Source organism: Oncorhynchus nerka, linkage group LG20 (genome assembly GCF_034236695.1).
Source record: "Oncorhynchus nerka isolate Pitt River linkage group LG20, Oner_Uvic_2.0, whole genome shotgun sequence".
NCBI lineage: Eukaryota > Metazoa > Chordata > Actinopteri > Salmoniformes > Salmonidae > Oncorhynchus > Oncorhynchus nerka.
The window spans coordinates 10,765,289-10,792,997 of NC_088415.1; the positions used below are offsets into that span (position 1 = coordinate 10,765,289).

A 27,709-nucleotide genomic window follows, 5' to 3' on the forward strand; every position below is an offset into this window, starting at 1 on the left:
GGTTGGACCTCTCCATCACGGTTGACAACTCCATAGTGTCCTCCTCCCAGAGTGCAAAGACCCTTGGTGTGACCCTGGACAACACCCTGTAGTTCTCTGCAAACATCAAAGCAGTGATTCGGTCCTGCAGGTTGATGCTCTACAACATCTGTAGAGTACGACCCTACCTCACACAGGAAGAGGAGCAGGTCCTAATCCAGGCACTTGTCCTCTCCCGTCTGGACTTCTGTAACTCACTGGTGGTCTGGGCTCCCCACAACCGACTACTCCGTTCTGCCACCTCTGGTCTCTTGGCCCGCCGACCCCTACGGGAGGGCAGCTCCCGCTCCGCTCAGTCAAAGCTCTTCTCTGTCCTGACATTGGTGGAACCAGCTTCCCCCTGAAGCTAGGACAGATACCTTGCCAATTTTCCCCAAAACATCTGAAACCCTGCCTCTTTAAAGAGTAATAATAATAATCCCCCCAACACACACAAAAAGAGCCTTTCCTGATCTAAACACTCACACTTGACTTTTCCCCCCCTACTAGCTCTGACTGCTGATAACTACTAAATGAGATACAGTGTACATACTAGAGTTGTGAAATGTGGTTGTCCCACCTAGCAATCTTAATATGAGCGCACAAACTGTAAATCACTCTGGATTACTGTCTGCTAAATTACTAAAAATGTCAAATGCAAAAGAGTAACTTCTTCCTGCAGACTGGGTTCCATAACAGTCTCATCCATCCTGTCTAACTGGGTTTTACAACAGTCTCATCCATCCTGTCTAACTGGGTTCTGTAACATTAGTCCCATCATCCTCTGACTGATATATGAACTTGCACATTCTGTTAATTTTGGTTGTTGAAAAATGTATCATGTTATTTAAATGCATGTTTTTGTATTTTCTATTCATTAAACAAAACTTATATATTCAATGTTTGCCACATTTGTTTTATATTTCCAGCTCATGGAATCCAAAATTATACAAGTGCATGTAAATTCATTTCTTTATTACTTTTTCATTAAAATGTGATAAAAATGTACATCATATACTATCAATAAGAAAATACTGACAATTTTCAGCACAAATCTATACCTTGATTTATCTGACAAGCAAAAATCATTGCTCATTATCTTGGAAAAAAAAAAGGAACAGACACAAACCAAATTCCGAAGCCTGGTTAGAGTTCTCTGAAACATACAGGTTTCTCCCAGCCTGGTTAGAGTTCTCTGAAACATACAGGTTTCTCCCAGCCTGGTTAGAGTTCTCTGAAACATACAGGTTTCTCCCAGCCTGGTTAGAGTTCTCTGAAACATACAGGTTTCTCCCAGCCTGGTTAGAGTTCTCTGAAATATACAGGTTTCTCCCAGGAAGAGGAATTCACAGTACAGGAAAAGTGTCATAATCTACACCCCTAGAAGCCGTTTGTACAGAAAATAAGCTATTTAACAAAATCACTTTTGAAAAAAGGGAAAGAACAGATTAGAAATTGAAATTAAACCATGACTTAACACAGTGGATCAGTTATAACACGTTAAAATGTTTACTGACTTAGCAATGAAAAGGAATATACAGAAACATGATTAGAAAATAAATAGTTGTGGTTACGATCCCCATGTCCTGTGTAGTTAAAACAATAATAAATTAACAGATAAAAATCTTTCCATTCTAAAATGTGACTCATCATGCCTTGAATGTTCCAGAAGTGTTTGGAATGAGAGAGAGCGAGAAAGCAATCCCAACTCTTCTACACCCTGTACCATAACAGAGAATAGAGTAGTACTGTACCTCACAGTATGAAAAGGAGGGCTAGTGGAGTTCACATGATACCCTACTCTGGGTAGATGGCATGTCTGATAGGGAGGGCTAGTTGAGTTCACATGATACCCTACTCTGGGTAGATGGCATGTCTGATAGGGAGGGCTAGTGGAGTTCACATGATACCCTACTCTGGGTAGATGGCATGTCTGATAGGGAGGGCTAGTTGAGTTCACATGATACCCTACTCTGGGTAGATGGCATGTCTGATAGGGAGGGCTAGTGGAGTTCACATGATACCCTACTCTGGGTAGATGGCATGTCTGATAGGGAGGGCTAGTGGAGTTCACATGATACCCTACTCTGGGTAGATGGCATGTCTGATAGGGAGGGCTAGTTGAGTTCACATGATACCCTGCTCTGGGTAGATGGCATGTCTGATAGGGAGGGCTAGTTGAGTTCACATGATACCCTACTCTGGGTAGATGGCATGTCTGATAGGGAGGGCTAGTGGAGTTCACATGATACCCTACTCTGGGTAGATGGCATGTCTGATAGGGAGGGCTAGTGGAGTTCACATGATACCCTACTCTGGGTAGATGGCATGTCTGATAGGGAGGGCTAGTGGAGTTCACATGATACCCTACTCTGGGTAGATGGCATGTCTGATAGGGAGGGCTAGTTGAGTTCACATGATACCCTACTCTGGGTAGATGGCATGTCTGATAGGGAGGGCTAGTGGAGTTCACATGATACCCTACTCTGGGTAGATGGCATGTCTGATAGGGAGGGCTAGTTGAGTTCACATGATACCCTACTCTGGGTAGATGGCATGTCTGATAGGGAGGGCTAGTGGAGTTCACATGATACCCTACTCTGGGTAGATGGCATGTCTGATAGGGAGGGCTAGTGGAGTTCACATGATACCCTGCTCTGGGTAGATGGCATGTCTGATAGGGAGGGCTAGTTGAGTTCACATGATACCCTACTCTGGGTAGATGGCATGTCTGATAGGGAGGGCTAGTGGAGTTCACATGATACCCTACTCTGGGTAGATGGCATGTCTGATAGGGAGGGCTAGTGGAGTTCACATGATACCCTACTCTGGGTAGATGGCATGTCTGATAGGGAGGGCTAGTGGAGTTCACATGATACCCTACTCTGGGTAGATGGCATGTCTGATAGGGAGGGCTAGTGGAGTTCACATGATACCCTACTCTGGGTAGATGGCATGTCTGATAGGGAGGGCTAGTTGAGTTCACATGATACCCTACTCTGGGTAGATGGCATGTCTGATAGGGAGGGCTAGTGGAGTTCACATGATACCCTACTCTGGGTAGATGGCATGTCTGATAGGGAGGGCTAGTGGAGTTCACATGATACCCTACTCTGGGTAGATGGCATGTCTGATAGGGAGGGCTAGTGGAGTTCACATGATACCCTACTCTGGGTAGATGGCATGTCTGATAGGGAGGGCTAGTGGAGTTCACATGATACCCTACTCTGGGTAGATGGCATGTCTGATAGGGAGGGCTAGTGGAGTTCACATGATACCCTACTCTGGGTAGATGGCATGTCTGATAGGGAGGGCTAGTGGAGTTCACATGATACCCTACTCTGGGTAGATGGCATGTCTGATAGGGAGGGCTAGTGGAGTTCACATGATACCCTACTCTGGTTAGATGGCATGTCTGATAGGGAGGGCTAGTGGAGTTCACATGATACCCTACTCTGGGTAGATGGCATGTCTGATAGGGAGGGCTAGTTGAGTTCACATGATACCCTACTCTGGGTAGATGGCATGTCTGATTACAGTGATCCAGTGTTTATGATTCTCATCAGGTATTTCTGCAGGTAAGACCCATTGCAGTCAGACTGAGGAGGAGAGAGGGGGGTGAGGGAGGCAACTGTTCCCAGTACATTTAGCTTCCCCATCAGAGAGGATTGTAAAAAGCAATAGGAGAAATGGACATCGATACACCATCTGCTCTCTGTGGAGTCTGTTAGCGTCATTTAATGTTTACATGTTGAGTACAGCCTTAGTCTAAATTCTCATTATACTTCACAACAAGCTCACTGGCAACTAAACACACAGAATAAAACTACATTCTATTGGAATGAGGATATTCTGCAGTGCTATCCTGTCTTTTTGTGTTTTGGGGAAGTCTGTTGGCTCTACACTAATGACATTCTAATGAACTTGCTGGTGTTCACCTTCCTAAACAGGTAGGTACAGTCATCAGGTGATGTCATGTGACCAGGAACAAGTGGGAATAGACCTGTGCTCACCTGATCCAAGTCATAATGCATAGCGCTAGACAAACTCCACCTTACTCAAACACAGAGACCGGGTCGGTATGTGTGAGAGCGTGTGCAAGACAAAATAATCTAACTTCTTTCTGCAGACTGGGTTCTAGAACTGTCCCATCCATCCTCGCTGGGGTCATTAGCGTCTCTAAGTTACATAACATCTCTGTAGTACTCTGTCACAGTCCAGCTAGTCATCTATACCAGTATCACATTCTGTTGAAGATCGACTGAGGGGTTACTCCAAACAATATACAATGAAATGGTGAATAAATACTGTACATGAAGCGAGGACACTCTTCAAATGTGAATGATTCAGGCCACATCCAAGTGAACTCAGAGTTGGAAAACTAAGAAAGCCACCATCTGTTGTTACAAATACATCCTCCCAAACCAGACAGATGAGAGAGCGAGAGAGAAAACATGCTGAGGTGAGTGAAGCGTCATGGTCTGAGAAATCAGAGAATCACATTTACAATCACATTCTGTCACACTACGTACACGAAGTGGGGAAATTGCCCTTGTCGTGAGGAAAGAGAAGTTGGATGAAAAACAAGATGGACCTTCATCCAGGCAGGGACAGCACACCTGTCAGATGAGGTGTTGGTCCGTGGCGGTGGATCGAGATACTTCTTTTCAACTAAATTTAAAAAATCATACAGTGAACCATTTTAGATTGAAATAAAACCGTAAAATAAATAGAATGAAAATATTTAGAGCGGAAATCTGCGGTTCAGAACAACAAAACTGACTCCCCGCCACTATTTTGGTAGAAGGATGGGGTTTATAGAATTGAAAACACTCTCGAACCCATGGACAGATCTACGGATACAAGGAATGACAATCCATGATAACAAAATGATAGTTCTAACCATGTTGAGGCTATACAGTGTTTGTTTGTATTTACCTAGTCTACAAACAAAGGGGTATGACAAGCTTCTATTTTGGATTCTGATGGGGTTCGACAATAGAACTAAGCTCACAAGGCTTTTATTAGTTATATTCTTAAAGAATCAATGAGTATGTATGTGTGTAATATATATACACACACATACATACATACATACATAATTCATTTAAAAGTCTAACATTGGATGAAGCAATTACAGATTGCCCCTTTAAGAGATTTTGTCATTTCAGTTGCTTTGTATAAATTGCTTCTAGTTTTTTTCTTGTGATTATCAACATTAAAAGCTTGGAGACGAAACACAGGAATAGTGGTTAATGTCCGGGTCCATGAAGAGAGACCCATATACATTGTTTCTCCTCAGACTAAAATCTGAGTGTTATTGCAGACCTCTACTCTTTGGTAGTTAGTATGGTAACATGTAGGATAGAAGCCATTACTTTTGTTCCCAAATCACAAGATGTAATCTCCTAGGGGAGTGGTTGTTGTCGTTTGCAAAGTGACAAGGCAAAAGCAGATTGTGAAATGTAGTCTCCTCTATCAAACAAACCAGGGCAGAATAGCTAGGGAAAGGTCAAAGCCTAAAGATATCTGCAATCATTCATTCATTCATTTGTTCATTCATTAAAATCAGTCCTTTCCTATGCTTCACAAAATTTTAAAAACAACAGTGTAGCATCTCATTGCTGCCCTCAAGTGGAAGACCACAGAAACACAGTCTCCCCCTCACGAAATAGAAACAAGTGCTTTTTATGGTTGTCAATGAGAAGTTGGAGGCCTTTCTCAGAGGCAGAGTCACTTTCCTCCTCCACACAAAACACCACGGGTAATCAATGTGTCTGTCAGACAGCATAGGGAGGGCGGTGTCGATACTATGGCAACGCATGTGTGGATGTTGTCGTTCTTTGTGTATGCATGAGGGTACGCTTCAGTGTAAGTCAGACTATGTGTTAGCGTTCCCGTAAATACTGTGCAACTTACGACAGTGTGTGTTTACAGTGTAATGACGGTGCCTTCCTCCTCTAAGCTCCTTCCCTCCAGGCCCCTGTCGGCAGTGCTGAGCGTGCCCAGTGAGCCGGAGAGGTTGTGGGAGGCCAGGGCTCCGTTGGTGGTGCGGAGGTCCAGGTGGGGCATGTAGCGAGGAATGAAGGGTATGGTACAGCTGGCCGAGGAGGTCCGTGGGATGGGCATGGCCTCTCCGTCCACCTCGATCACCAGGTCCTCATCATCCTCATCACTCTCCAGCTCCTCTGGATGGAAGTTCTGGATGATGTCTGCCGGAGTCGTCGCCACGGCAATGCCCGGGGAGGAGTAGCCGTAGAAACTGGTGCCACTGTCGGACGAGTGCCCCGAGCTCCCGGACGCTGCCCCGCCCCCGCCACTCCGTACGATGTTGTTGCGCTGGTTGGCCGGCTTCACCGTCACGATGAGATTGTGGCTGTTGGCGATCATCATGTCTGTCACCTGGTCCAGGGACTTGCCTTGCACCTCGATGCCGTTGACCTCAAGCACCTCGTCGTTGACAGCCAGCAGGCCAGTGCTCTCAGCCAGGCCCCCAGGCACCATGCGGGAGATGAAGATCCCAGGAACCTTCTCCAGGCCCTGGGGCGTGACCCGGACACTGGAGCCGTCTCGGATGTAGAAGCCCAGCGGTTTCTCCTGGCCGTGCTTGTAGAGGCGAACCCGGCGGTGTGTCTCAGGGAGGATATCCACATCGATGATGGAGGAGACGGGCCTGAAGTCCCTGGGCAGGCTGATGATCACAAGGGGCTTCTTCCGGTTGGCATCAGGCCGTAGCAACATGGCCGCTAGGACCATCTTCTTGGGACGGGTCAGAGAGTCCAGACCAAACGCAGAGTAGTCGGCTTCCTCTGGGGGAGGGAAGAGAACAATGCATCAGAACCATATCGATATCACACAATACAGGATCTAATCTCATACCGGAAATGCTTACTGATCTTTATGGTGGAACTATAAATCATTACTGACATTCTACCTCAGACTATGCTGTAGTTATGCAAAAGCGATGGTGTTGCTCTAAGCCTGAGGCCTAGGGTTCCTTTATCTTAGAGCCCCTCCCTTGCCTTGTAACAGGGCTTTCCCCATCTCTTCCCTGGGCTTATTCTTCATGTGTAGTAAATGCAAGCGTCGACTCAGGTCTCTCGTGGGTAGGGCTTTTGGAATTCTTCAGAGGCTTACTCACGGCAACTGAGCTGCTCTGAGAAATACCTGGACTTTCACCTGAGCATGGCGTAGAGCGGGGACAGGGTTCAAGACTCGATCAAAGGTCTAAGACGAGGGAGAAGCAGGGCCATGGCTCTCTAATGGTTAACCACCAGCATACGGATGCCAAACATTCATATCATAACGTTCATTCCCTCCTGGGTTGTGCCCCAGTCCCCCCCTTCATCGCTCTCTGTCTCTTCTTCCTCCCACTTGCTATGTATGTTCTGGAATGAATTACATTTTAAATTTCACCTTTATTTAACCAGGTAGGTCAGTTGAGAACAAGTTCTCATTTACAACTGCGACCTGGCCAAGATAAAGCAAAGCAGTGTGACAGAGTTCCACATGGGATAAACAAACATACAGTCAATAACACAATAGAACAATCTATATACAGTGTGTGCAAATGCAGTAAGATTAGGGAGGTAAGGCAATAAATAGGCCATAGTGACAAAATAATTACAATTTAGCAATTGACACTGGAGTGATAGATGTGCAGAAGATGAATGTACAAGTAGAGATACTAGGATGTAAAGGAGAAGAAAAAAAATAAGGGGATGAGGTAGTTGGGTGGGCTATTTACAGGTGCAATGATGGTTAAGCTGCTCTGTCAGCTGATGATTTTTATCATTCGTTCCAGTCATTGGCAGCAGAGAACTGGGAGTAAAGGTGGCAAAAGGAGGAGTTGGCTTTGAGGATGACCAGTGAAATATACCTGCTGGGGCGCGTGCTACGGGTGGGTGCTGCTATGGTGGCCAGTGAGCGGAGATAAGGCGGGGCTTTACCTAGCAAAGACTTAGATGACATGGAGCCAGTGGGTCTGGCGACGAGTATGAAGCCAGGGCCAACCAACGAGAATACAGGTCGCAGTGGTGGGTAGTATATGGGGCTTTGGTGACAAAACGGATGGCACTGTGATAGACTACATCCAATTTGCTGAGTAGAGTGTTCGAGGCCGTTTTGTAAATTACATCGGCAAAAATCATGGATCAGTAGGATAGTCAGTTTTACGAGGGTATGTTTGGCAGCATGAGTGAAGGATGCTTTGTTGCAAAATAGGAAGCCAATTCTAGATTTAATTTTGGATTGGAGATGCTTAATGTGAGTCTGGAAGGAGAGTTTACAGTTTAACCAGACACCTAGGTATTTGTAGTTGTCCACATATTCTAAGTCAGAACCGTCCAGAGTAGTGATGCTGGGTCGGGCGGGCGGGCGGGTGCAGCGATCAGTTGAAGAGCATGCATTTAGTTTTACTTGCATTTAAGAGCAGTTGGAGGCAATGGAAGGAGTGCTGTATGCTCATCTGATGCTCATCTGGAGATGTGTTAACACAGTGTCCAAAGAAGGGCCAGATGTATACAGAATGGTGTCGTCTGCGTAGAAGTGGATCAGAGAATCGCCAACAGCAAGAGCGACATCATTGATGTACACAGAGAAAAGAGTCGGCCTGAGAATTGAACCCTGTGGCACCCCCATAGAGACTGCCATAGGTCCAGATAACAGGCCCTCTGATTTGACACACTGAACTCTATCAGAGAAGTAGTTGGTGAGCCAGGCGAGGCAGTCATTTGAGAAACCAAGGCTGTCGAGTCTGCCCGATAAGTATGCGGTGATTGACACAGTCGAAAGCCTTAGCCAGGTCGATGAAGACGGCTGCACAGTATTGTCTTAAATCAATGGTGGTTATGATATCGTTTAGGACCTTGAGCGTGGCTGAGGTGCATCCATGACCAGCTTGGAATCCAGATTGCATAGCGGAGAAGGTATGGTGGGATTCAAAATGTTTGGCGATTTGTTTGTTAATATGGCTTTCGAAGTCTTTAGAACGGCAGGGTAGGATATATAGGTCTGTAACAGTTTTGGTCTAGAGTGTCTCTCCCTTTGAAGAGAGGGATGATCGCAGCAGCTTTCCAATCTTTAGGTAGCTCAGACGATACAAAAGAGAGGTTGAACAGGCTGGTAATAGGTGTCGCAACAATTGCAGAGGATAATTTTAGAAAGAGAGTATCCAGATTGTCTAGCCCAGCTGATTTGTAGGGGTCCAGATTGTCTAGCCCAGCTGATTTGTAGGGGTCCAGATTGTCTAGCCCAGCTGATTTGTAGGGGTCCAGATTGTCTAGCCCAGCTGATTTGTAGGGGTCCAGATTGTCTAGCCCAGCTGATTTGTAGGGGTCCAGATTGTCTAGCCCAGCTGATTTGTAGGGGTCCAGATTGTCTAGCCCAGCTGATTTGTAGGGGTCCAGATTGTCTAGCCCAGCTGATTTGTAGGGGTCCAGATTGTCTAGCCCAGCTGGTTTGTAGGGGTCCAGATTGTCTAGCCCAGCTGATTTGTAGGGGTCCAGATTGTCTAGCCCAGCTGATTTGTAGGGGTCCAGATTGTCTAGCCCAGCTGATTTGTAGGGGTCCAGATTGTCTAGCCCAGCTGATTTGTAGGGGTCCAGATTGTCTAGCCCAGCTGATTTGTAGGGGTCCAGATTGTCTAGCCCAGCTGATTTGTAGGGGTCCAGATTGTCTAGCCCAGCTGATTTGTAGGGGTCCAGATTGTCTAGCCCAGCTGATTTGTAGGGGTCCAGATTGTCTAGCCCAGCTGATTTGTAGGGGTCCAGATTGTCTAGCCCAGCTGATTTGTAGGGGTCCAGATTGTCTAGCCCAGCTGATTTGTAGGGGTCCAGATTGTCTAGCCCAGCTGATTTGTAGGGGTCCAGATTGTCTAGCCCAGCTGATTTGTAGGGGTCCAGATTGTCTAGCCCAGCTGATTTGTAGGGGTCCAGATTGTCTAGCCCAGCTGATTTGTAGGGGTCCAGATTGTCTAGCCCAGCTGATTTGTAGGGGTCCAGATTGTCTAGCCCAGCTGATTTGTAGGGGTCCAGATTGTCTAGCCCTGCTGATTTGTAGGGGTCCAGATTGTCTAGCCCAGCTGATTTGTAGGGGTCCAGATTGTCTAGCCCAGCTGATTTGTAGGGGTCCAGATTGTCTAGCCCAGCTGATTTGTAGGGGTCCAGATTGTCTAGCCCAGCTGATTTGTAGGGGTCCAGATTGTCTAGCCCAGCTGATTTGTAGGGGTCCAGATTGTCTAGCCCAGCTGATTTGTAGGGGTCCAGATTGTCTAGCCCAGCTGATTTGTAGGGGTCCAGATTGTCTAGCCCAGCTGATTTGTAGGGGTCCAGATTGTCTAGCCCAGCTGATTTGTAGGGGTCCAGATTGTCTAGCCCAGCTGATTTGTAGGGGTCCAGATTGTCTAGCCCAGCTGATTTGTAGGGGTCCAGATTGTCTAGCCCTGCTGATTTGTAGGGGTCCAGATTGTCTAGCCCAGCTGATTTGTAGGGGTCCAGATTGTCTAGCCCTGCTGATTTGTAGGGGTCCAGATTGTCTAGCCCAGCTGATTTGTAGGGGTCCAGATTGTCTAGCCCAGCTGATTTGTAGGGGTCCAGATTGTCTAGCCCAGCTGATTTGTAGGGGTCCAGATTGTCTAGCCCTGCTGATTTGTAGGGGTCCAGATTGTCTAGCCCAGCTGATTTGTAGGGGTCCAGATTGTCTAGCCCAGCTGATTTGTAGGGGTCCAGATTGTCTAGCCCAGCTGATTTGTAGGGGTCCAGATTGTCTAGCCCTGCTGATTTGTAGGGGTCCAGATTGTCTAGCCCAGCTGATTTGTAGGGGTCCAGATTGTCTAGCCCAGCTGATTTGTAGGGGTCCAGATTGTCTAGCCCAGCTGATTTGTAGGGGTCCAGATTGTCTAGCCCAGCTGATTTGTAGGGGTCCAGATTGTCTAGCCCAGCTGATTTGTAGGGGTCCAGATTGTCTAGCCCAGCTGATTTGTAGGGGTCCAGATTGTCTAGCCCAGCTGATTTGTAGGGGTCCAGATTGTCTAGCCCAGCTGATTTGTAGGGGTCCAGATTGTCTAGCCCAGCTGATTTGTAGGGGTCCAGATTGTCTAGCCCAGCTGATTTGTAGGGGTCCAGATTGTCTAGCCCAGCTGATTTGTAGGGGTCCAGATTGTCTAGCCCAGCTGATTTGTAGGGGTCCAGATTGTCTAGCCCAGCTGATTTGTAGGGGTCCAGATTGTCTAGCCCAGCTGATTTGTAGGGGTCCAGATTGTCTAGCCCAGCTGATTTGTAGGGGTCCAGATTGTCTAGCCCAGCTGATTTGTAGGGGTCCAGATTGTCTAGCCCAGCTGATTTGTAGGGGTCCAGATTGTCTAGCCCAGCTGATTTGTAGGGGTCCAGATTGTCTAGCCCAGCTGATTTGTAGGGGTCCAGATTGTCTAGCCCAGCTGATTTGTAGGGGTCCAGATTGTCTAGCCCAGCTGATTTGTAGGGGTCCAGATTGTCTAGCCCAGCTGATTTGTAGGGGTCCAGATTGTCTAGCCCAGCTGATTTGTAGGGGTCCAGATTGTCTAGCCCAGCTGATTTGTAGGGGTCCAGATTGTCTAGCCCAGCTGATTTGTAGGGGTCCAGATTGTCTAGCCCAGCTGATTTGTAGGGGTCCAGATTGTCTAGCCCAGCTGATTTGTAGGGGTCCAGATTGTCTAGCCCAGCTGATTTGTAGGGGTCCAGATTGTCTAGCCCAGCTGATTTGTAGGGGTCCAGATTGTCTAGCCCAGCTGATTTGTAGGGGTCCAGATTGTCTAGCCCAGCTGATTTGTAGGGGTCCAGATTGTCTAGCCCAGCTGATTTGTAGGGGTCCAGATTGTCTAGCCCAGCTGATTTGTAGGGGTCCAGATTGTCTAGCCCAGCTGATTTGTAGGGGTCCAGATTGTCTAGCCCAGCTGATTTGTAGGGGTCCAGATTGTCTAGCCCAGCTGATTTGTAGGGGTCCAGATTGTCTAGCCCAGCTGATTTGTAGGGGTCCAGATTGTCTAGCCCAGCTGATTTGTAGGGGTCCAGATTGTCTAGCCCAGCTGATTTGTAGGGGTCCAGATTGTCTAGCCCAGCTGATTTGTAGGGGTCCAGATTGTCTAGCCCAGCTGATTTGTAGGGGTCCAGATTGTCTAGCCCAGCTGATTTGTAGGGGTCCAGATTTTGCAGCTATCAGGATTTGGGTGAAGGAGAAGTGGGGGAGGTTTGGGCGAGTTGCGGAGCTGTTTACCGGGGTAGCCAGGTGGAAAGCATGGCCAGCCGTAGAAAAATGCCTATTGAAATTCTCGATCATCATAGAATTATTGGTGGTGACAATTTCCTAGCCTCAGTGCAGTGGGCAGCTGGGAGGAGGTGCTCTTATTCTCCATGAACTTTAATGTCCCAGAACATTTAGGAGTTTATGCTACAAGATGCTTTCCTAACTGCCTGTGAATATTGGTTCCTAACTTCCCTGAAAAGCTGCATATTGCTGGGGCTATTCAATGCTAATGCTGTACAGGATGTTTTTGTGCTGGTCAAGGGCAGTTAAGTATTGCGTGAACCAAGGGCTATATCTGTTCTTAGTTCTACATTTTTGGAATGGGGCATGCTTATTTAAGATGGTGAGGAAAGCACTTTTAAAGAATAACCAGGCATCCTCTATTGACGGAATGAGGTCAATGTCCTTCCAGGATACCTGGGCCAGGTCGATTAGAAAGGCCTGCTCGCTGAAGTGTTGTAGGGAGCGTTTGACAGTGAGGGGTGGTCGTTTGACCGCAGACCCATTAGGGACACAGGCAATGAGGCAGTGATCGCTGAGATCCTGGTTCAAGACAGCAGAGGTATATTTAGAGGGCAGGTTGGTCAGGATGATATCTCTGGGGGTGCCATGTTTATGGATTTAGGGTTGTACCTGGTAGGTTTCTTGATCATTTGTGTGAGATTGAGGGTATCAAGCTTAGATTGTAGGACAGCCAGGATGTTTAGCATATCCCAGTTTAGGTCACCTAACAGTACAAACTCTGAAGATAAATGGGGGGCAATTAATTCCCACATGGTGTCCAGGGCACAGCTGAGGGGGGTCTATAACAAGCGGCAACAGTGAGACACACATTTCTGGAAAGGTGGATTTTTAAAAGTTTGGGCAAAGACCTGGATAGCATGACAGAACTCTGCAGGACATCTCTGCCGCAGATTGCAACTCCACCCCCTTTGGCAGTTCTATCTTGGTGGAAAATGTTGGGGATGGAAATTTCAGAATTTTTGGTGGCCTTCCTAAATCAGGATTCAGACACGGCTAGGATCCGGGTTGGCAGAGTGTGCTAAAGCAATTAATAAAACAAACTTAAGGAGGCTTCTGATGTTATCATGTAAGAAACAAAGGCTTTTACAGTTACAGAAGTAAAATTATAGCATCTGGGGAATAGGAGTGGAACTGGGGGCTACAGGTCCTGGGTTAACCTGTACATCACCAGAGGAAGAGGAGGAGTAGGATAAGGGTACGGCTAAAGGCTATAAGAACTGGTCGACATGTTCTTGTAACCCATGGTGTGTTGTAGTGTGTTCTAGAGTGAATGACATGTTCTCGTATCCCATGGTGTGTTGTAGTGTGTTCTAGAGTGAATGACATGTTCTCGTATCCCATGGTGTGATGTAGTGTGTTCTAGAGTGAATGACATCATCAGTAATTGTGTGTGTGTGTGTGTGTGTGTTCTGGGATAGGGTGCAGGCAGGTTGTCGATAAGGAATCCAGCCAGCCCTCAGGTTGACAGATCCTCCCCCCCCCCTCTCCCCCCACCAGAAAAACAAAGGATCAAGTGTAGAGGAGTATCCCATTTCAGTTCTCATGAAACATAAGTTCATTGCCTCCTTACTGTCCGGACATTACAACTGTATGCATACAAAATATAGGTTTGCATATTCACAAAAACACACACTGATATGTTAATCCAAACTCAGCTAATCTGTATGATGTAAACACAGAGGAAGCCTGCAGGGCCTTCATAAATATTCACACTCCTTTGACTTACCCCACATTTTCTTGTGTTACGAAGTGGGATTAAAATGGATTTAATTGTAATTTTCTGGGGTCAAAGATTTACACAAAATACTGTGTCAAAGTGGATGTAAAATTATAATATTTGTAAAATAAAAACACTAACATGTCTTGATTAGAGTATTCACACCCTTGAGTCAATACATGTTAGAATCCTTTGGTAGCGATTACAGCTGTGAGTCTTTCTGGGTAATTCTCTAAGAGCTGTGAGTCTTTCTGGGTAATTCTCTAAGAGCTGTGAGTCTTTCTGGGTAATTCTCTAAGAGCTGTGAGTCTTTCTGGGTAATTCTCTAAGAGCTGTGAGTCTTTCTGGGTAAGTCTCTAAGAGCTGTGAGTCTTTCTGGGTAAGTCTCTAAGAGCTGTGAGTCTTTCTGGGTAATTCTCTAAGAGCTGTGAGTCTTTCTGGGTAAGTCTCTAAGAGCTTTGAACACCTGGATTGTGCAACATTTTCCCATTATTATTAAAACAATTCTTCAAGCTCTGTCAAATTGGTTGTTGATCATCGCTAGACAACCATTTTTCAGGTTTTGCAATAGATTTTCAAGCAGATTTAAGTTGAAACTAACTCGGCCACTCAGGAACATTCACGGTCTTCTTGGTAAGCAACTCCAGTGTTGATTTGGCCTTGTGTCTGTTGGAAAGCAGACCGAACCAGGTTTTCCACTAGGGTTTTGCCTGTACTTAGCTCCATTCCGTTTCCTTTTTATCCGGAAAAACTCCCCAGTCCTTAACGATGACAAGCATACACATAACATGATGCATCCACCACTATGGTTGAAAATATGTATAGTGGTACTACTCCGTGATATGTTTGGGGCAAATCCAACGACACAACACTTTGTATTCAGGACAAAAAGTGAATTGCTTTGCCACATTTATGCAGTTTTACTTTAGTGCCTTGTTGCAAACAGGAAGCATGTTTTGGAATATTTGTATCTTGCACAGGATCTCTTCTTTTCACTGTGCCAGTTAGGTTAGTATTGTTGAGTAACTACAATGTTGATCCATCCTCAGATTTCTCCTATCACAGCCATTAAACTCTGACTGTTTTAAATTCACCTTTGGCTCATGGCAACTGAGTCAGGAAGGACGCCTGTATCTTTGTAGTGACGGGGTCTATTGATACACCATCAAAGTGTAATGAATTAATTCACCATGCTCAAAGGGATATTTGATTTTGACCCATCTACCAAATCGGTGCCCTTCTTTGCGAGGCATTGGAAAACCTTCCAGGTCTTTGTGGTTGAATCTGTTTCAAAATCACTGCTCAACTGAAGGACCTTACAGATAATTGTGTGTGGGGGTTATAGAGATGAGGTAGTCATTCAAAAATCATGTTAAAACAACATTATCGCAACTTATGTGACTTGTTAAGCAAATGTTTACTCCTGAATCTATTTAGGCCATACAAAAGGGGTTGAATACTTATTGACTAAAGACATTTCAGCTTTTCATTTTGGGGTATTGTGTGTTGGCCAGTGACAAAACAACATTTAATACATTCAGGCTGTAGCAACAAAATGTGGAAAAAGGGGTGTGAAAAATGGGTGGTAGTCTAGCAGTTAAGAGGTTGGGCCCGTAACCGAAAGGTTGCTAGTTCGAATTCCAAAGCTAGGTGAAATCTGTCAATGTGCCCTTGAGCAAGGCACTTAACCCTAATTGCAGCTAGCAAGGCTTTCAGTCTCATTACAGCAACTAGCAAGGCTTTCAGTCTCATTACAGCAGCTAGCAAGGCTTTCAATCTCATTACAGCAGCTAGCAAGGCTTTCAATCTCATTACAGCAGCTAGCAAGGCTTTCAGTCTCATTACAGCAGCTAGCACGGCTTTCAGTCTCATTACAGCAGCTAGCGCGGCTTTCAGTCTCATTACAGCAGCTAGCGCGGCTTTCAGTCTCATTACAGCAACTAGCAAGGCTTTCAGTCTCATTACAGCAGCTAGCAAGGCTTTCAGTCTCATTACAGCAGCTAGCAAGGCTTTCAGTCTCATTACAGCAGCTAGCAAGGCGGTCAGTCTCATTACAGCAGCTAGCAAGGCTTTCAGTCTCATTACAGCAACTAGCAAGGCTTTCAGTCTCATTACAGCAACTAGCAAGGCTTTCTGTCTCATTACAGCAACTAGCAAGGCTTTCAGTCTCATTACAGCAACTAGCAAAGCTTTCAGTCTCATTACAGCAACTAGCAAGGCTTTCAGTCTCATTACAGCAACTAGCAAGGCGGTCAGTCTCATTACAGCAGCTAGCAAGGCTTTCAGTCTCATTACAGCAGCTAGCAAGGCGGTCAGTCTCATTACAGCAGCTAGCAAAGCGGTCAGTCTCATTACAGCAGCTAGCAAGGCTTTCAGTCTCATTACAGCAGCTAGCAAAGCGGTCAGTCTCATTACAGCAGCTAGCAAGGCGGTCAGTCTCATTACAGCAGCTAGCAAGGCTTTCAGTCTCATTACAGCAGCTAGCACGGCTTTCAGTCTCATTACAGCAGCTAGCACGGCTTTCAGTCTCATTACAGCAGCTAGCACGGCTTTCAGTCTCATTACAGCAACTAGCAAGGCTTTCAGTCTCATTACAGCAACTAGCAAGGCTTTCAGTCTCATTACAGCAGCTAGCAAGGCTTTCTGTCTCATTACAGCAGCTAGCAAGGCTTTCTGTCTCATTACAGCAGCTAGCAAGGCTTTCAATCTCATTACAGCAGCTAGCAAGGCTTTCAGTCTCATTACAGCAACTAGCAAGGCGTTCAGTCTCATTACAGCAGCTAGCAAGGCTTTAAAGAGTAATTTCTAATCTTTTACACACACCTGATCAAAGAGTAGACCTTTCCTAAATGTTATCCCTCCAACCCGCCACCACTGGTTTCCTATGGTCGATAAAGCAAGCGTAAATAGTCAATACCATGGAGCTAATGCCCCAGGACCCAGACTAATAGTCTGTGACAGTCTCGGTGAGTCCCTTTGGGGGTCAGTGTCATAACATCACAGTTACCTCTGGGCCGGGCCGCCGGGGTCACCATCACGCTCAGTGTTTTGATCACAGTTACCTCTGGGCCGGGCCGCCGGGGTCACCATCACGCTCAGTGTTTTGATCACAGTTACCTCTGGGCCGGGCCGCCGGGGTCACCATCACGCTCAGTGTTTTGATCACAGTTACCTCTGGGCCGGGCCGCCGGGGTCACCATCACGCTCAGTGTTTTGATCACAGTTACCTCTGGGCCGGGCCGCCGGGTCACCATCACGCTCAGTGTTTTGATCAGTTACCTCTGGGTCACCATCACGCTCAGTGTTTTGATCACAGTTACCTCTGGGCCGGGCCGCCGGGGTCACCATCACGCTCAGTGTTTTGATCACAGTTACCTCTGGGCCGGGCCGCCGGGGTCACCATCACGCTCAGTGTTTTGAGACTGTTGATCAGTCTCAACTCATTTTGTTCAACGGTTGGCTGATAAAATACACATCTCACCTGGAGATATGAGTTCACCTTTATGCTCAAGGTGACAAACGTTCAGGAATGCAATTGAGTAAGTTAGCATATGTGAGTTAATAATTAATCTAACCAATCAGTGATAACAGTGTAGGAAGTAAACACCAGCATAACCCTACAGGATGAGCGTTAGGGTTGGGCACAAGGCCTCCAGGGTGAGCGTCGGGGTTGGGCACAAGCCCTGTCCTACCCAAACATCACATAAAACCTACTGACCACGACCTGTCCTACCCAAACATCACATAAAACCTACTGACCACGACCTGTCCTACCCAAACATCACATAAAACCTACTGACCACGACCTGTCCTACCCAAACATCACATAAAACCTACTGACCACGACCTGTCCTACCCAAACATCACATAAAACCTACTGACCACGACCTGTCCTACCCAAACATCACATAAAACCTACTGACCACGACCTGTCCTACCCAAACATCACATAAAACCTACTGACCACGATCTGTCCTACCCAAACATCACATAAAACCTACTGACCACGATCTGTCCTACCCAAACATCACATAAAACCTACTGACCACGATCTGTCCGACCCAAACATCACATAAAACCTACTGACCACGATCTGTCCTACCCAAACATCACATAAAACCTACTGACCACGATCTGTCCTACCCAAACATCACATAAAACCTACTGACCACGATCTGTCCTACCCAAACATCACATAAAACCTACTGACCACGACCTGTCCTACCCAAACATCACATAAAACCTACTGACCACGACCTGTCCTACCCAAACATCACATAAAACCTACTGACCACGATCTGTCCTACCCAAACATCACATAAAACCTACTGACCACGATCTGTCCTACCCAAACATCACATAAAACCTACTGACCACGACCTGTCCTACCCAAACATCACATAAAACCTACTGACCACGGTCTGTCCTACCCAAACACATAAAACCTACTGACCACGGTCTGTTCTACCCAAACACATAAAAACTCACTATTTAGGTCAAAATCCTCTCAGAGTAGAAATGCTGAGCTAGAATCAGTTCAGCCTTTCAGACAATAATGAAGAAGATTATATGGACAGGATAATAGAGCAGCACTCCTATTGTACTCTGAGGCGCTTGATAAAACGGGGCCAGGAGTGTTTATCCTAAATCAGGTCATGTGATCAGCTCCTAGCCCTTAGATACAGCGAGGGGGGGAAAGTATTTGATCCCCTGCTGATTTTGTACGTTTGCCCACTGACAAAGAAATGATCAGTCTATAATTTTAAATGGTAGGTTTATTTGAACAGTGAGAGACAGAACAAAAAAAATCCAGATAAACACATGATAAAAATGTTATAAATTGATTAGCATTTTAATGAGGGAAATAAGTATTTGACCTCCTCTCAATCAGAAAGATTTCTGGCTCCCAGGTGTCTTTTATACAGGTAACGAGCTGAGATTAGGAGCACACTCTTAAAGGGAGTGCTCCTAATCGCAGCTTGTTACCTGTGTATAAAACACCTGTCCACAATCAGATTCCAAACTCTCCACCATGGGCAAGACCAAAGAGCTCTCAAAGGCTGTCAGGGACAGGATTGTAGACCTACACAAGGCTGGAAAGGGCTACAAGATGAGACCAAAATGGAGCTCTTTGGCATCAACGCAACTCGCCATGTTTGGAGGAGGAGGAATGCTGCCTATGACCCCAAGAACGCCTTCCCCACCGTCAAACATGGAGTTGGAAACATTATGCTTTGGGGGTGTTTTTCTGCTAAGGGGACAGGACAACTTCACCGCATCAAAGGGACGATGGACGGGGCCATGTACCGTCAAATCTTGGGTGAGAACCTCCTTCCCTCAGCCAGGGCAGTGAAAATGGGTCGTGGATCGGTATTCCAGCATGACAGTGACCCAAAACACACAGCCAAGGCAACAAAGGAGTGGCTCAAGAAGAAGCACATTAAGGTCCTGGAGTGGCCTAGCCAGTCTCCAGACCTTAATCCGACAGAAAATCTGTGGAGGGAGCCGAAGGTTCGAGTTGCCAAACGTCAGCCTCGAAACCTTAATGACTTGGAGAAGATCTGCAAGGAGTGGGACAAAATCCCTCCTGAAATGTGTGCAAACCTGGTGGCCAACAACAAGAAACGTCTGACCTCTGATTGCCAACAAGGGTTTTGCCACCAAGTACTAAGTCATGTTTTGCAGAGGGGTCAAATACTTATTTCCCTCATTAAAATGCAAATCAATTTATAACACTTTTGATATGTGTTTTTCTGGATTGTTGTTATTCTGATCATTTCTTTGTCAGTGGGCAAACATAGAAAATCAGCAGAGGATCAAATACTTTCCCCCCCTCACTGTAGGGCCCTGTGTTTTGAGCAAACAAGTGACATGCCTGGATTTAAACCTGTTAATAAAATATTTTTCATCAAACTGCCCCATTTGATTTTTTATGTCAGATGGTCCAGCACCATGCTTAGACAATTGCTTAAACTTCTTGTGTAATTCAAATTTTTCAATGATGCTTTAAAGTACAGGATAACATCTTGCTATGTCACATGATTGAACAAACACAGGGACCTATATCAGTCAGATATTAAGTCTAATACTTTCAAAAGGCTACCGTTACAATATCTATATCTCAGGAAAAGGGAGGGTCCTAGTACCGAACACTGTTCTGCCCGGTGACTTTATCCCTGACGGAGCCACTGGACATCCTGTATGTTGCTAGGTCACAGACAGAGCAGAGGGCCATGTCAGTGTTAATGGGACACCATTATCAGGTGACAGCAATTACTTTCACATAGCAACAGGACTGTCAATCACCCATAAACCCAGAGCCATACATTCTAAATCCATTGTTCTGTCATGACCAACAGAGCATTGGGAGTTAATGACGCTAAAACAACCAATGTGTCAGTCATCCAAATGTAGATCTGGAATATGGCTGTAGTTACTGTACATTTTTAATATTGTATGACTAGGTTTGTGTTGAACTCTAGAGAATACATCTGTTCTGCTCTGGACCGAATGTTGCTCAATAAGAACTGCTCTGGAAACGGTCTCATAAGCTGACGACAGGCCTGGATTTCCCACACATGGTGAGTACCATGGTGTTCCAGGCACAGAGCGATACAAACGGGGGAGGGAGTGCGTGGGGGAGAGAGGGTGCTTATTAAAGAATGAAGAGAAGGGGGAGGGGTGGAAAAAAGAAAGTGTTTCTATTCTGTGAGTAATGAACATACCTCCCTGGTACAGCTGAGATATGAGCTGTATGCTGATAAGAGAGGGAACAGGAGAGGATAGGGAACAGAAAACAGGAGAGGACAGGACAGGAGAGGACAGGAGAGGACAGGACAGGAGAGGACAGGGAACAGAAAACAGGAGAGGAGAGGACAGGACAGGGAACAGAAAACAGGAGAGGACAGGAGAGGGAACAGAAAACAGGAGAGGACAGGAGAGGACAGGAGAGGAGAGGGAACAGAAAACAGGAGAGGAGAGGACAGGGAACAGAAAACAGGAGATGACAGGAGAGGACAGGAGAGGAGAGGACAGGAGAGGATAGGGAACAGAAAACAGGAGAGGACAGGAGAGGGAACAGAAAACAGGAGAGGACAGGAGAGGAGAGGACAGGAGAGGACAGGAGAGGGAACAGAAAACAGGAGAGGAGAGGACAGGACAGGGAACAGAAAACAGGAGAGGACAGGAGAGGGAACAGAAAACAGGAGAGGACAGGACAGGATAGGGAACAGAAAACAGGAGAGGACAGGAAACAAATGAGGAGAGGACAGGAGAGGGAACAGAAAACAGGAGAGGACAGGAAACAGAAATGAGGAGAGGACAGGAGAGGGAACAGAAAACAGGAGAGGACAGGAGAGGGAACAGAAAACAGGAGAGGACAGGAGAGGGAACAGAAAACAGGAGAGGACAGTAGAGGGAACAGAAAACAGGAGAGGACAGTAGAGGGAACAGAAAACAGGAGAGGACAGGACAGGAGGGAACAGAAAACAGGAGAGGACAGGAGAGGGAACAGAAAACAGGAGAGGACAGGAGAGGGAACAGAAAACAGGAGAGGACAGGAGAGGGAACAGAAAACAGGAGAGGACAGGAGAGGGAACAGAAAACAGGAGAGGACAGGAGAGGGAACAGAAAACAGGAGAGGACAGGAGAGGGAACAGAAAACAGGAGAGGACAGGACAGGAGAGGACAGGAGAGGGAACAGAAAACAGGAGAGGAGAGGACAGGAGAGGAGAGGACAGGAGAGGAGAGGACAGGAGAGGAGAGGGAACAGAAAACAGTAGAGGACAGGAGAGGAGAGGACAGGAGAGGAGAGGGAACAGAAAACAGGAGAGGACAGGAGAGGGAACAGAGGACAGGAGAGGACAGGACAGGAGAGGAGAGGACAGGAGAGGACAGGAGAGGGAACAGAAAACAGGAGAGGAGAGGACAGGAGAGGAGAGGACAGGAGAGGACAGGAGAGGGAACAGAAAACAGTAGAGGACAGGAGAGGAGAGGGAACAGAAAACAGGAGAGGACAGGAAACAGAAAACAGGAGAGGACAGGAGAAAGGGGATACTCTAAGCATTCAACGGAAATGTGTCTTCTGCATTTAACCCAACCCCAGGTGGTTGCGGGGGGGGGGGGGGGGCTGCTGCACTAATCAAAGTTCCCGATATCAGCGCCTTGGGAGCCGTTGTTGGGGGTTAACTGCCTTGCTCAAGGGCAGAACGGGCGTTATTTCCACCTTGCCGGCTTTCGGTTACTGGCTCAATGCTCTTAACCGCTAGGCTACCTACCGCCCCTCCAGGGGAGAGTGTGTGAGAGAGGGGGGAGGGGGGGAGGAGAAAAGCAGTGGGGAGAATGAGAGGGAGAGAGCAAGAGAGGGGTAAGCCAGGTCTAAGGTAAAGGGAAGTAGTAGGAGCAGAGACCAGAAGAAGAACAAAATAACACACGGACTAAGCTTAAGATCCAATGATATAATTCATATCATGTTGTACAACAACACATTCATGAGCCAAAAGTGGCCCGGTAACATTCACAAAGTCCAAATGAATCTTAAATCAATTAGCAGGTCATCACTCTTCAACTGTTTCCATCTCCAGCATTATTACAGTACTGTAGTGTAGAGGGATCTTTCTGTACTGCTTTGTCTTATATGCTTCGTCTCGCCACCCTACTGCCCCTTTCTCTCTGTCCTTCCCTCAGTCTCTCCCTGCCTCTTGCAGTCTCTGCTTCGCCCTCTGTCCCCTTTCATCCAGACTGGCTTGGTTCTCCCTGTCCTGTCTCTCAGCGCTGTCTGATGGGGACTGATGATGCTGCTGCTGGGCCATGCCTGTGCTGAATTTCAGCTTCCTGCTGCGGCCTGTACACGCAGCCTCCAAGGTGAGGGGGAAGACAGAGGGGGAAGACAGAGGGGAGGAAGGGGGGGAGGAGCAGGCACGTGGGTCAGTAATTCCCTTCCCTATCCGGGCAACCCTGTCGCTCATTCTCCTGAACAAAGACTTTACTGGTGATGCAGCCTGGCTCAGAACACCTCGGTCTCCCTCACCACATCGCTCATCCTCCTGGGGTTCTGCAGAGACAGGGAGCCCAGTGGTCACTTTGATCTGGGCTCTGAGGGACAGGTTAGTGTAGAAATCACATATACATTTTATACTGCACCGTCTGCCTATTTAGAGCTGGGCGATGGAGACAAATATTTCCTCTTTCAGGAATACCTAGGATAGGATAAAGTAATCCTTCTCACCCCCCTTAAAAGATTTAGATGCACTATTGTAGTGGCTGTTCCACTGGATGTCTTAAGGTGAACGCACCAATTTGTAAGTCGCTCTGGATAAGAGCTCAGCACTAGTTCCCTCCCTCACCCCTCAGTAGCTCAGCACTAGTTCCCTCCCTCTCTCTCCCTCCCTCACCCCTCAGTAGCTCAGCACTAGTTCCCTCCCTCTCCCTCCCTCACCCCTCAGTAGCTCAGCACTAGTTCCCTCCCTCTCCCTCCCTCACCCCTCAGTAGCTCAGCACTAGTTCCCTCCCTCTCCCTCCCTCACCCCTCAGTAGCTCAGCACTAGTTCCCTCCCTCACCCCTCAGTAGCTCAGCACTAGTTCCCTCCCTCTCTCTCCCTCACCCTCAGTAGCTCAGCACTAGTTCCCTCCCTCTCCCTCCCTCACCCCTCAGTAGCTCAGCACTAGTTCCCTCCCTCTCCCTCCCTCACCCCTCAGTAGCTCAGCACTAGTTCCCTCCCTCTCCCTCCCTCACCCCTCAGTAGCTCAGCACTAGTTCCCTCCCTCTCCCTCCCTCACCCCTCAGTAGCTCAGCACTAGTTCCCTCCCTCTCCCTCCCTCACCCCTCAGTAGCTCAGCACTAGTTCCCTCCCTCTCCCTCCCTCACCCCTCAGTAGCTCAGCACTAGTTCCCTCCCTCTCCCTCCCTCGCTCAGCACTAGTTCCTCTCTCTCCCTCCCTCGCCCCTCAGTAGCTCAGCACTAGTTCCCTCCCTCTCCCTCCCTCGCCCCTCAGTAGCTCAGCACTAGTTCCCTCCCTCTCCCTCCCTCACCCCTCAGTAGCTCAGCAATAGTTCCCTCCCTCTCCCTCCCTCGCCCCTCAGTAGCTCAGCACTAGTTCCCCCTCTCTCTCCCTCACCCCTCAGTAGCTCAGCACTAGTTCCCTCTCTCTCCCTCCACTGGGCCTCAGTAGGTCAGCACTAGTTCCCTCCCTCTCCCTCCACTGGGCCTCAGTAGGTCAGCACTAGTTCCCTCCCTCTCCCTCCTCGCCCCTCAGTAGCTCAGCAATAGTTCCCTCCCTCTCCCTCCTCGCCCCTCAGTAGCTCAGCACTAGTTCCCCTCTCTCTCCCTCACCCCTCAGTAGCTCAGCACTAGTTCCCTCTCTCCCTCCCTCCCTCACCCCTCAGTAGCTCAGCACTAGTTCCCTCCCTCACCCCTCAGTAGCTCAGCACTAGTTCCCCCTCCCTCCCTCGCCCCTCAGTAGCTCAGCACTAGTTCCCTCTCCCTCCCTCCCTCCCTCCCCTCGCCCCTCAGTAGCTCAGCACTAGTTCCCTCTCTCTCCCTCCACTGGGCCTCAGTAGGTCAGCACTAGTTCCCTCCCTCTCCCTCCACTGGGCCTCAGTAGGTCAGCACTAGTTCCCTCCCTCTCCCTCCACTGGGCCTCAGTAGGTCAGCACTAGTTCCCTCCCTCTCCCTCAGTAGCTCAGCACTAGTTCCCTCTCTCTCCCTCAGTAGCTCAGCACTAGTTCCCTCCCTCCCTCCCTCGCCCCTCAGTAGCTCAGCACTAGTTCCCTCTCTCTCCCTCAGTAACTCAGCACTAGTTCCCTCCCTCTCCCTCCCTCACCCCTCAGTAGCTCAGCACTAGTTCCCTCTCTCTCCCTCCACTGGGCCTCAGTAGGTCAGCACTAGTTCCCTCTCTCTCCCTCCACTGGGCCTCAGTAGGTCAGCACTAGTTCCCTCCCTCCCTCCCTCGCCCCTCAGTAGCTCAGCACTAGTTCCCTCTCTCTCCCTCAGTAGGTCAGCACTAGTTCCCTCTCTCTCCCTCCACTGGGCCTCAGTAGGTCAGCACTAGTTCCCTCTCTCTCCCTCCACTGGGCCTCAGTAGCTCAGCACTAGTTCCCTCCCTCCCTCCCTCGCCCCTCAGTAGCTCAGCACTAGTTCCCTCTCTCTCCCTCAGTAGCTCAGCACTAGTTCCCTCTCTCTCCCTCAGTAGCTCAGCACTAGTTCCCTCTCTCTCCCTCCACTGGGCCTCAGTAACTCAGCACTAGTTCCCTCTCTCTCCCTCCACTGGGCCTCAGTAGGTCAGCACTAGTTCCCTCTCTCTCCCTCCACTGGGCCTCAGTAGCTCAGCACTAGTTCCCTCCCTCCCTCCCTCGCCCCTCAGCACTAGTTCCCTCTCTCTCCCTCAGTAGCTCAGCACTAGTTCCCTCCCTCTCCCTCCCTCCCTCCTCAGTAGCTCAGCACTAGTTCCCTCTCTCTCCCTCCACTGGGCCTCAGTAGCTCAGCACTAGTTCCCTCTCTCTCCCTCAGTAGCTCAGCACTAGTTCCCTCTCTCTCCCTCAGTAGCTCAGCACTAGTTCCCTCTCTCTCCCTCAGTAGCTCAGCACTAGTTCCCTCCCTCTCCCTCCACTGGGCCTCAGTAGCTCAGCACTAGTTCCCCCTCTCTCCCTCAGTAGCTCAGCACTAGTTCCCTCCCTCTCCACTGGGCCTCAGTAGCTCAGCACTAGCTCTCTCTCCGTCCCTGGCGGGGCAGCCCAGCTAACTTCTGGCCCATGGCTCCAGTGTTGTGTATGGCCTACTGTCCAGTTTAATCTACCCAGCAGTGGTGATCAGAGGCTAGCCACATTCCACTCAATGAAGCCCCCTCTTCCAGCTCCCCATCCCCCATCTAGGGCCTCACTCTGCATTCTTCACCTCTCTTCCGTTACGTCTCCCTGCCTCCATATCATGCCGTCTACTCGGTCTCTCTTAAAACCCACAGTCATCATGCTTCAATGATTGCTTTACTGTGTGGGTAGAGAGTATCTCTTACTAAAACACTATGCAGTGCTGTTCGCTCTTTACGAGGCATGGTTACTAATTCTATTCGCCCTCATAAAAAAAAAAAACACTTGTGCTTTTCACAACTGAAACTATGACGGTGATGACATTAGTTCAACAAAAACACACCCACCCAGATTCCCTGAATAACGACTGGGTTCAATCAGTATGGAAACCTGGACAGTCTCATGCTGTGCGGACAGGAGGTGAAGATACCGATTAAGATGATGTCATACCGCAACGGAATTCTCTTTTGACAAACCCTGTGTTCCACTTGTCCAACACACGTCACCTGTACACCACACCATCCCCGTGACAACTGATAAGCCTTAGCCACTGTATCTGAGAAGAGTAGTGTTGACGAGAACAGCTCTCGTTCTCTGGCTGACCACAATAAACAGCATGTTACACTGACCTCAGCAGAACCCGTGTGCCTGTGGGGCATGAGGGAGGTATGGGTAAAGGCACAGTGCTCTCGTGCTCGTCCCATTCAGTACAACTAAACAAAAACTATGTGAATTTAGAGCATACTGTACTGGGACCAGATGCAGCAAACTGGACTTTGCAAACAGCAACCAAGTTGTCATGCGAAGGACAAACACAATGCATCATTCATAACCCTTGAAGTTCACACAGAGTAAACCTCAAAACACAAAATGGCAAAACAAAAAAAGTTTAAACTATTATTGTGTGTGTGTGTGTGTGTGTGTATTTCCCCCAGCAGGCTTTGCAGTTCCCATCAGCCCTAAACAATACCCCTCTTCAGGGCTACCATGGTAACAGGTCAACAGGCGGGGACTGGTGGCACTGCACTGCAGCCGTCCAGACATTGTGTTTGTGTCCAAATGCTTTCAGTGTGACAAGCTATTGATCGAGAAATTACCTAGTGATTCTCTCTCTCTCACACACACACAATGAAACTTGACACCTTTTGCTGAAAGAAGCAAGGTGTTGTAGCAAATTATGCTGGTTGCAACCCCCCCCCCCCCCTTCCTGCATCAGCAGAACATGCAGTCAGGAGCAGAGGAGAAAACTGTGAATCTTAAAAATAAACTATATAAAATCAAATAAACTCTTCAAATGATTATATTGGTGACCACAGTCATTTGGCTGACCAATAACTTGCATTCAAAATTCCATGACCGTCACAGCTCTAGTCAAACATTACCATCAGCAGTGACAACTATCTTGTCCAGGAACAATCTTTCCCACATCATGAAGCCCCCAGAAGTGGCACGTGAACACAGAGAACATGATTCATTCAGATTATGTGAATACCACTGCGTGTTTAGCATAAGTGCGTTGCCAACATATTAAGTCCATACACAGTCCACAGAAGATGTACAATATTCCACATCAACAGCTTATCGGTAAAGCATTCCACACAGCAATACCATGACAACTGTCATTCTTCAAATATGCCCATGGAGAAAGATCCCTTTAGGCCTGTTTCCACAGGGACAATGTCAGCCATGGCTGGAGGAGAAACATTCTTGCTAAACACATACAGCGTTCTTCACCTCTCAAACAAACGTATAACATCTAGACACAACTCAGCAGAACACAACAGATGGGAGTAAAAGACAGGGACAACCTGCTTTTTACATCCTAAAAACAGGCTTAGCCCAGAGGAAGAACCCTGACACCATTTAGCC

The 27,709-nt window shown here is 47.8% G+C and overlaps 1 protein-coding gene across 1 annotated transcript in view; it reads right to left on the reverse strand.

The window, feature by feature from the left end:
• Window positions 1–976: 976 nt before the first annotated feature.
• LOC115101948 (partitioning defective 6 homolog beta-like) overlaps window positions 977–27,709 on the reverse strand; it is a 36,179-nt gene continuing 9,446 nt past the window's right edge. Inside the window, exon 4 of the mRNA XM_029621410.2 lies at window positions 977–6,827. Coding sequence (XP_029477270.1) covers window positions 5,950–6,827 — 878 coding nt within the window. The 3' untranslated portion in view covers window positions 977–5,949. The remainder of the gene's footprint in view (window positions 6,828–27,709) is intronic.